Here is a 10,408-nt window from a genome sequence, read left to right on the forward strand (position 1 = left end):
ATATATGAAACCTTCGCTCCATGACTAGCTGAAAATCTACTAGCACGAACACCACCACTTCCTGCTCCAATAACAAATAAATCGAAGTCGTAGCGTTCCTCCGCTTCAGCCGGATGGCTCAGTTCCCCATCTATGAGCATCTTCCTCGACATAGCTGATGAATATTCGAGCTAAAACTGCGGTAAACAGAAATTCACCAAATAGACAAACAACAAACAATCAAACGATAGAGCTGAATGCATTTAGACGCAAGGAACTCGCAAACGATATGCCTTCAAATGAAGAACTAACGATTTGTTATTAGAGAAACAAAAGTCAAATTAAAATTCCTAATCCGCCGTCGCCACTAATCAGAAGTACATAAGAAAAATCAACAGTCAACCTGGCGAGTACATATAAAAATAGAAGAACCAAAGAAATTCACGAATCTTAGCTCATCCAAACGCTACTAACACACAAGAACAGTCAATCAACGCATCAAACATTCAAACTCCATGCCTCAACAACCAAGATCTCTGACACTGACCATAAAACCTTCGGTATTAAAAGAAAATCAAACAAAAAAACAAAAATCACCAAGCATTCACTTCTCAAGTTAAAACAAATAAGCAGGCAACCAAAACCTCCAGGGACATATATTTCTATCATTTTCCACTTCCACTTCCATCATTTTCTTAGCAAAGAAACAGAAAATAGCAACAGAATCTACCTCGATGAAGTTGATGGCTGCAAGAGGAGAAACTCTAGGGCTTCAACAGAGAAGAAAGGAGAAAACGACGGCTCGAAAGCCGAGCGATGATTGGCTGTATTTATATGTACCGAGCTGTGACTCAGTGAGAACGATGGAGACCGCGAAGAGAAAAAAATCTGCCAAATGCCGTGCGGCTACCCGGCATCTTCGTTCCAGTTATTTTATATCCATCGGATGATGACGTGTCGCCGTTTTAACCGTCGCTTACTGGCGCCGTAAACCCAGTAATTTTGTCCGCATCACTTTTTCCAACTTTTTTTCCCCTCAAATCTATTTTTCTATTTAATTTTATTTTTAAAAATACTAATAAATACTCTGTAAATTTTTAGCTTTAATTTTAAATTTTAATTCTTTTTGCTTTATAATATTCGGAATTTTTAATTTTACTTCATATATCTATACAATAATTAAATATCTATAATTCTATAAATTTAATATTTACTCTATAGGTTATTTTAAAGAATCCTTTACCAAAATCTAAAAATTACAGCAAGGTAATTAAATTTTCACCCAAAATTTTCACCCAAATCTAAATATTTTTACCTTTATACACAAAAGTTCTATAATTCTATAAATTTAATATTTACTTTATAGGTTATTTTAAAAAATCCATGACCAAAATCTAAAAATTACAGCAAGGTAATTAAATTTTCACCCAAATCTAAATATTTATACCTTTATACACAAAAGTTCTACAATTATTTATACCTTTATACACAAAAGTTCTATAATTCTATAAATTTAATATTTACTCTATAGGTTATTTTAAAAAATCCATGACCAAAATCTAAAAATTACAGCAAGGTAATTAAATTTTCACCCAAATCTAAATATTTATACCTTTATACACAAAAGTTCTACAATTATTTATACCTTTATACACAAAAGTTCTATAATTCTATAAATTTAATATTTACTCTATAGGTTATTTTAAAAAATCCATGACCAAAATCTAAAAATTACAGCAAGGTAATTAAATTTTCACCCAAATCTAAATATTTATACCTTTATACACAAAAGTTCTACAATTATTTATACCTTTATACACAAAAGTTCTATAATTCTATAAATTTAATATTTACTCTATAGGTTATTTTAAAAAATCCATGACCAAAATCTAAAAATTACAGCAAGGTAATTAAATTTTCACCCAAATCTAAATATTTATACCTTTATACACAAAAGTTCTGGGTGCTTATGAAGTTATGTCTATTTTGAGCCTAAGTTATCGTGGCTTTGCTTTTGACTTTCCAAAAAGCTTCAGATCAATGGAGATAGTATTTCTTGAATTATAAATTCATAATCATTCCCTAAATTAGTCGATGTGAGACTTTCATCATCCAACACCCCCCTCGAACAAAGTACGTCTCCCCTTAATCGAGACTCGACTCCTGTTTTTTTTTCTTTAGTCTTAGTCATTTTTTACTATGCCTTCGAGGAGACTCGACTCCTTTTTTTTTTAAGTCATTTGTTCGACATTTGAGGATTTACCATGACACGACTAAGTTTAGGGCATGACTCTGATACCATGTTAAATGAACACGACTCTCGAGGGTGGTATGATATTGTCCACTTTGAGCATAAAGCTCTCATGGCTTTGCTTTGGCTTTCCCCAAAATACCTCGTACCAATAGAGATAGTATTCCTTGATTATAAACCCATGATGATTCCCTTAAAATAGTCGACGTGGGACTTTTATCATCCAACAAAAAAACACATACTCGTTATAGTAAAATCGAGCTTCAATTACTTATTGATTAAGAAACCAAATCTTCAATTTCAAGAATAAAACACAATTATATTTAAGTAAAAAGCATATACTTTAGATCGAGTTTCAATTACTTACGTGTTGAATAAGGTATGAATTTAATGAAATGGTCCATTACACTCATTTTTTTTGCTCTCTTTGCCTATTGAAAGATTCCATCATTCTATGTGTTTGTTTTCCTTCTTAATTTGGAATCTATTTTTATTACGCTCCTTATGTTCAAACTCTTTAAAGCGTTTTCAACTACTTCTTTATTTTGTCCCATTTTTCAATCTCGAGATTGATGTCGAGTATAAATATTTTTTTAAGCGACCACTTATAGTTCAACTTAACCCGAACGGAATGAAATGTTTTAGTATGCACAAAAATATTATAATAATTTTTTATTTATTAATAAAATGAGTGAGGATTGAATCTCTTCCATTCATAAAGCCTAATTATTAAATAGAATTACATGTATATTAAAAAAAAAGAAAAAAAAAGGCAAGTGTTTGCAATCAGCAGCTGCAAGTATCAAGGGCCTTGAGTATAATGGCCCATCAATATGTGGGCCTTGTAGAAGCCCACTGGACTCTATTGAAGGAGAACGCAAAACGGAAAAAGAAAAAAAGAAAGGTGATTGGGGTGAGAGAGGCTCGAACTCTCGACCTCAGGATAACTCTTTAGCTATGAGACCTACGCGCTAGCCAACTGCGCCACCACCCCTTGATGGGACAACTTGTAGAAGCTCAATAAAGTCTATCGAAGGAGAACGCAAAACGGGAAAAGAAAAAAAGGTGTTTGGGGTGAGAGAGGCTCGAACTCTCGACCTCAGGATAACTCTTAAGCTATGAGACCTACGCGCTAGCCAACTGCGCCACCACCCCTTGATGGGACAAGCAACTTTATTTTTACTTAAATAATTAGAACATGACGTGGTACGATAAATTTAGTTATTTGGTACTTTTTTTAATTATTTAAACTCTATCGTTTAAAAAGTTTTAATTTGATCTTCATATAATTAAAATTTAGAATATGACTTTTTTCTTAGATAATATATATTATTTCCTTTTAAATTTCAAACTCAATTTGTCAGGCATGAAAATATATATGTTTTTAAATTCTATTCATTAAAATGTGACAATCAAAAGATTCAAATATCCAATATCTTAGTCCAACGTGTATGTTAATTAATTATACAAAACTATCAATTAACAATTTCTCAGTTGAACGTGTATGTCTTAATTAGTTAAAATATATCATACATTCAATTTATATGCTTCTCATCGAATACAAAATCAATTTTTTTTCTTTTTTAATTTTATAAATTCTATCTAATATATCAATTATAACAAATCAACAAAATGATAATAAATTCAACCTACCTATGTGATCTAACACAAATCAACAAAACAGTTCTAGAAGAAAAATTTATAGAGAACTCAATTGTCAAACAATCTAAGACAATGATTAGAAGCAAAATGACAAAAAAAAGTCTAGAGAAAAGAGAATATTTACAGTGTGAAGAGGATGAAGCGCCAAGAAACTCAATGCCATTCTATTCCTCCAAGCGTAGTAGACCCAACTCCTTCCCATACTTCACCAAGCCCAACCTCTTCGCTATCAACACCTTCCATGTCGCAGTCCCACCACCCACCGCCACTTGCGTCTGCTCAGTTGCCGAAATCAAGAAGTTACCATGAATCACAAGGTTAATAAAACAGTTTAAACCGAAGAAGTTACCATATATAACTGTAAATATGTACTTTTATTCTTTAAACTTTTACCTTTAAAAAACTATTTTTTAACCTCCAACCTTATTTGGTTCGATAAATTCTTAAATTTTAAAATTTCTATCTATTTGATGGTAAATCTTTTAAATGGTATTTAATGGATTCTAATAAGTTTTTGAATTTTTTATTTTAACCTTTCTCAAAATACAGGATTAAATTAAACATAAATTTAATCATATAAATCAAATTAGTTTTAAAAAATTTAAATATATTACTGATCTAAACCTAAGTTTAGAATACATAGCTACCGCTAGCAAATATTGTTCTCTTTGGGGTTTCTTTTTCGGGCTTTCCCTCGAGGGACATCACAATCCACCCCCTTCAAGACAAGCGTCCTCGCTGGCACTCTTTCCTTCCTCCCATTGATGTGGGACCGCCCCCAAATCCACCCCTTTGGGGCCGGCGTCCTTACTGGCACACCGCCTCGTGTCTACCCCCTTTGAGGAACAGCGAGAAGGCTGACACACCGTCCGGTGTATGACTCTTATACCATCTGTAACGGCTCAAGTCTACTGCTAGCAGATATTGTCCTCTTTGGGTTTTCACTCAAGGCTTTAAAACGCGCCAGCTAGGGGAAAGTTTCCACACCCTTATAAATAGTGGTTTGTTCTCCTCCCCAACCAATATGGACATCACAGTTTAAAATCCGAGCAAAGGGAGAAGGAGGCAATTCATATGAGAAACAAAAGCGTATTTAGAAGATGGCAAATACTTACAGTGATTGTAGAGAGGTTTTGGTTTTTTGTTTCTGATATCATGAACCGCCTCCCTTCTCTTTTTCTCGGGTTTTGGGTCGCCTCCAAGAACTACCACATTCTTCTTCCTCGCTTGGCTCTCACCTGATGGTAAAAGTTAACAAAGTTCAAGTATCATCAGCTATTCAAACACAAAATCTTCATAGCATACGAGAGTAAGCCAATTACATGGGGTAGTGGAAGCAAAGCCTTCACTTAACATCTTTCTTTTCCTCGATTCTAGCATATCATCTGTACTGAAGATATCTGCTTCACTAGCACCGCTTAAAACTGAGCTTTCACTTTGGTTTGGTTCAGAACGCTTGAACTCTTCAAAAAGCACCTTTGAAATAGCTGATTCTGTCTGGGAATCCGTCTCATAATGAATTCCAATCGGTTTATTCATGGAGCTATTTGCATCCCTTGGACCCTGCAGTGAGGAGAAGGGCGTGGACTTCCCCTGTGTATAAAGAACGGAATCAATGGCTTTCCTAACACTCTAAATTTCATTTCCCCCTTTTTCCTCTCAGTATTTCGCATAATTCACATGAAATTAAAGATTCATCAATAAATAGTTTTTTAAAGCCGTATAAAAATAAAGAAGAAGAAACCAAATCGTCACCGAAGTTAAAATCACCATTGAATTTCATCGATCATCTTCTCATTTCAATTTTCTACGTCCGATCGAAAAATCAGACCTAAATAAACGCAATCTAAAACTCCAATTGACAGGCAGACAGAGAAAAAACTGAGGCAAAACTCGTTACCTTCACCGTCCTCTGTGGTACGAAAGATTCCGGCAGTTTTCGATCGAGGAATTCCGAGAGCGACAAATGCGAGCTCTTCTTTGTAGATTTGCTTTCGGAAACTTCATTCGAACTCTTGAAACTGTTTCAATCCATAAATTAAAAACGTACAACAAATTAATAAGCACATAAAGTCGAGAGAGAAAAATAGGAATCATGACCGATAGATTACGGATTTGAAGAACAGGAGCGGAAAGAAGATGAAATTGAACGCTGGCCGAAAACCCTAATCGGAGGACGCTCGTTGTTCATTTGCTCGAACTTGGAATGTCGGAAAATTTTAGGAGGACGGATTTTAAAATTCCCTCTCCCTCTTTCGTATATGTAGTCTTTTCCCGCCACGAATTTTGAAAGCACCGTTTTCGAAAACATTGTAATTCGTTTAAATTATATATAACTATTTATACTGTTTTTTTTTTTTAATAATTATTCTTACTTTATTATATTTCTTTTAATAATTTTCATATTTTTTTTTTCAATGCATTTTAACTCTTAATCAATTTTGAAAAAAATAAAAGCAATTTTTTAATTTTAAAAATAAAAACTTGAAGTATTATTTATACGTTTTAATTCTTACAAATAAAAAAACAAATCTTTATCAATTTTTTTAAGAAAACATTTGAATTTATAATCCATTTCTAAATTTTTAAAAAAATTATTTTATTTTTTTAAAATTAGGTTAGATTTTGAAAACATAGTACAAAATCCGATATGTATGAATATAATATTTATAAGCTTAATTTTAAAAAATAAAATAAAAATAAGACTAAGTCGTTTGAAGCCGATTATATATATATATATTTATGGTTAATTTTGTATCAAATAAATTTTTAAAATTTTAATTTTGGGTTGCATTTTTTTTTTTAATTCATAAAATATTAGATAAAATTTTGAATTTTGCCTCAAAAAAACACAAAATTGGAATTTATTAATCCATTAATTTATTAAAACACAAAATTGGAATTTATTAATCCATTAATCATTTTTTTTTAACTATGATTAGATATTTAATCTAACATTTTATTTAAATATTGTAGTTGTTGAATTATGTTTTTTTTTAAATAAAAACTTGTAGTTTTATTGGACCCTTTTTCTTCCTTTTATATATTTAAAATTTTAACTTATAAATACTTTATTTTCGCCAATAATTTTTTTTATTTATTATTCTTTTTTTAAACATTCTAAAAATTAAAAAAAAAATAATTTAATTTAGAATTTAAATGTATTTTAAAGAAAAGTTGAATATTTACTAAAAAAGAAAACAATTATAATTTTAAAATACATTAAAAAAAAACAAAATAATTATAAAAAGGGCTTTTAAATTAATAATAATATGTATTTAAACCTTTAAAAGGATGCAAAACACACTTTAGATTAAAAAAAAAATAGTGCAAATAATGTTGATAAAATAATTTTAATATATAATAATTTAATATCTGGAATTTTAAACCATAAAAATTACGTAACAATTTATTTATATACTTTAAAATTGGTAGATGGATTAAAAGTGTTGGAAATAAATATAAAATAGAGAATTAAATTAATTTTCTTGTGAAAATAATTAGAATATTAAAAAGTGATAAAAAATAAATAAATAAAATTTGTAAAATGGAGAGAGAGAGAGAGAGAGAGAGAGAGAGAGAGAGAGAGAGAGGGGCGAGGCTTGAAAAAGGGAACAAAGAAGAAGCTAAAAATAGGGGAAAAATTCTTCACCGTTCAAGTGAGTCTCAAACGGATTCAGCCTCTCCCTCCTTCCACACTTCGATCACAAAATCCAACGTCCTCGATTGCTTCTTCCACACTTACGGATCGCCGATTTTCATGCTCTAAGTGCTTTTGGAATCTGTTGCATTGAAATTTGACGCGATGAAGCGTTTCTGATTGAATATTATAACCAGAAAAACAGGAACAGATAGAATCGATATATATAAATGGCGTCTTTGAGCCCGAGGAAGACGCTTACGAATTCACCGTCTTCTTCAGGACGACCACCACAGGCGGTGAAGGTTTCTCGCCGGACGTCAAGTGGACGATTCGTAAGTCTATCTCGCGACGACGATTTAGACATGTCAGGCGACTATTCCGGTCAGACTGATTACATAAACTACACCGTTTTAATGCCTCCGACGCCTGATAATCAGCCAGGCGGAGGAACAGGTTCAGATTCCAAATCGGACGGTACTGCTACGACTCGATTCGGATCTGAGGCTCGAGGATTGATTAGGCGAGTCGGAGATTCGGATCCGAACGGCGGAGGCGGCGATGGTGATGCCGCGAAAGATAGGAGAATGTCGGTGATGAAATCGTCGAACAATAAATCGATGCTGTTGCGAAGCCAAACGTCTGATTTCGATCACAACCGCTGGTTGTTCGAAACAAAAGGAAGATACGGAATCGGAAATGCGTACTGGCAGGATGGAGAACAGGATCAAGGCTATGTTTCGGAAGGGATGAGCATGGCGGATTTCATGGACAATCCATGGAGGCCGCTCACGAGGAAAGTTAAAGTCCCGCCAGCTATTCTGAGCCCCTACAGGTACCAAATCATTACTATGCTTCATTCCTTACCAATTTCAATAACTTTACCATTACACACAATATCAATTAATGAATGGGAGGTTGTTCGAGGGCTCCATAGATCTCAGGAGAGGTTCTATGATGTATTTTATTCAAGAGGAGGATTGTTGGGAGGGAGTTCGGTGTATTTTATTCGAAGGGACGAGTCTCCATTAATAAATGGGAGGCTGTTCGAGGGCTCCATAGACTTCAGGAGAGGCTCTATGATGTACTTTATTGAAGTGGAGGAAAAGATCATGAGAATACATCTACATGGGTACTGAAGTCCTAAAAATAAATCAAAAGTAATGACAGTTTATGCTCAAAATTGACAATATCATACTACTTTAGAGCGGATTTCTAAATTTAATCTATAGGATCATTAAAATTTCATAATATTTATATATTATTAGTTGCAGATTTTTAATTTTTTTTTTCATTTTTATTTATAATGTAATAATTCTTTGTTTGAAATTAGGCTCTTGGTGTTCATTCGAATGGTAGTATTGGCGTTCTTTCTTGCATGGCGAATCCGAAACCCAAACCCTGACGCAGTGTGGCTATGGGGAATGTCTATTGTTTGTGAGGTGTGGTTTGCTTTCTCATGGCTTTTGGATATTCTTCCAAAGCTCAACCCTATAAACCGAGCCACCGACCTTGCTGTGCTTCGAGAAAAGTTCGATAAGCCGACTCCGACCAACCCGTCTGGGCGGTCCGACCTTCCTGGAGTCGACGTGTTTGTGTCAACCGCCGACCCGGAGAAAGAACCGCCGCTCGTCACGGCTAACACTATTCTCTCAATCTTGGCCGTTGATTACCCTGTGGAAAAGCTGTCGTGCTACATTTCGGACGATGGTGGCGCCATACTTTCGTTTGAAGCCATGGCGGAGGCTGTTAGGTTTGCGGAGGTTCTGTTTCCTAATTTGAAATGAATTGCATGCTATCGTTTTCTTTATTGGTCTTTAATCTAGAATTTATGGCGAGTAGATTTAGAAATTATTTTAGAATATATAAAAATTAGTTTAAATCTAGTTAAGTTTTAGAGATAGTATAACTACCTAAGCTCACCACTAGCCGGTATTGTCTATTTCGGCCCATTATGTATCGCCGTCAACTTCACCGGTTTTAACATGTTTCTGTTAGAGAGAGGTTTTCACGCTCTTATAAGAACTGTTCCGTTCTCTTCTTCAGCTAATGTGGGATCTAACAATCCACTTCTTAGTATCAGTGTACACACTACCTAGTGTCGGGCTCTGATACCATTGTTAGATTCCACATTGGTTGGAGAGGAAAATAAAACATTCTTTATTAGGGGTGAAAACCTCTCACTAACAGACCCGTAAAACCATGGGCCTGAAGGCAATACGTAACGGGTCTCCCTAACAGACGCGTAAAACCATGGGCCTGAAGGCAATACGTAACGGGTCTCCCTAACAGACGCGTAAAAACCATGAGCCTGAAGGCAATACGTAACGGGTCTCCCTAACAGACGCGTAAAACCATGGACTTGAAGGCAATACGTAACGAGTCGAAGCAGACAATATCGATTTGACTATTATTTTTTGGTTGAATTAAATGATTAAAGAGTAGTTTTAGGGATTTTGAGGAGAAATGGGTATGATTTTGATGAGGAACAGGTATGGGTACCGTTTTGCCGAAAGCACAACATAGAACCCAGAAATCCAGACAGTTACTTCAACATAAAAACGGATCCAACCAAGAACAAGAAGCGGCGGGATTTTGTGAAAGACCGCCGGTGGATAAAGAGAGAGTACGACGAGTTTAAGGTCAGAATCAACGGGCTACCGGAAGGCATTAAAAAGAGGAGTGATATGTACAACTCCAGGGAGGAGGCCAAGGAGAAAAAACTGGCTCGAGATAAGAACGGCGGCGAGACACCGGCCGAGCCGGTCAAGGTCACCAAGGCCACCTGGATGGCCGACGGCACCCACTGGCCTGGAACTTGGCTTAATGCAACCGCCGACCACTCCAAGGGCGACCACGCTGGCATTTTGCAGGTT

At 34.7% G+C, this 10,408-nt stretch overlaps 2 protein-coding genes and 2 non-coding genes across 4 annotated transcripts; 1 reads left to right on the forward strand and 3 right to left on the reverse strand.

The window, feature by feature from the left end:
- Nucleotides 1-3,139: 3,139 nt before the first annotated feature.
- Nucleotides 3,140-3,224, reverse strand: TRNAM-CAU. The gene is given in 2 exon segments: nt 3,140-3,175; nt 3,187-3,224. It is a non-coding gene; the product is annotated as a tRNA-Met (tRNA).
- A 76-nt stretch (nt 3,225-3,300) lies between these two features.
- On the reverse strand, nt 3,301-3,385 carry TRNAM-CAU. Its single transcript is given in 2 exon segments — nt 3,301-3,336; nt 3,348-3,385. It is a non-coding gene; the product is annotated as a tRNA-Met (tRNA).
- A 517-nt stretch (nt 3,386-3,902) lies between these two features.
- On the reverse strand, nt 3,903-6,153 carry LOC111785973. Its single transcript, XM_023666329.1, has 5 exons — nt 6,004-6,153; nt 5,793-5,913; nt 5,215-5,485; nt 5,008-5,130; nt 3,903-4,167 (listed from the first exon to the last, which is right to left on the reverse strand). Exons 1-5 carry the CDS (start codon nt 6,081-6,083, stop codon nt 4,046-4,048), a joined length of 717 nt encoding a protein of 238 aa, XP_023522097.1. The 5' UTR covers nt 6,084-6,153; the 3' UTR covers nt 3,903-4,045.
- Nucleotides 6,154-7,762: 1,609 nt separating this feature from the next.
- On the forward strand, nt 7,763-10,405 carry LOC111785972 (cellulose synthase-like protein D1; the record flags this gene model as incomplete). The annotated part of the gene is made up of 3 exons (XM_023666328.1): nt 7,763-8,367; nt 8,866-9,295; nt 10,025-10,405. Coding segments are annotated over exons 1-3 (1,416 nt in total), but the record flags the coding sequence as incomplete, so codon positions are not given.
- Between the last annotated feature and the right edge of the window lie 3 nt (nt 10,406-10,408).

Source organism: Cucurbita pepo, unplaced genomic scaffold (genome assembly GCF_002806865.2).
Source record: "Cucurbita pepo subsp. pepo cultivar mu-cu-16 unplaced genomic scaffold, ASM280686v2 Cp4.1_scaffold000870, whole genome shotgun sequence".
Taxonomy (NCBI): domain Eukaryota; kingdom Viridiplantae; phylum Streptophyta; class Magnoliopsida; order Cucurbitales; family Cucurbitaceae; genus Cucurbita; species Cucurbita pepo.

Coding starts and splice junctions, on each gene's coding strand:
- LOC111785973 (XM_023666329.1), bottom strand. CDS start 6,083: ATGAACAACGAGCGTCCTCCGATTAGGGTTTTCGGCCAGCGTTCAATT. Junction 5,914..6,003: donor CGCTCCTGTTCTTCAAATCC/GTAATCTATCGG, acceptor GGATTGAAACAG/TTTCAAGAGTTCGAATGAAG. Junction 5,486..5,792: donor TACCACAGAGGACGGTGAAG/GTAACGAGTTTT, acceptor CTTTATACACAG/GGGAAGTCCACGCCCTTCTC.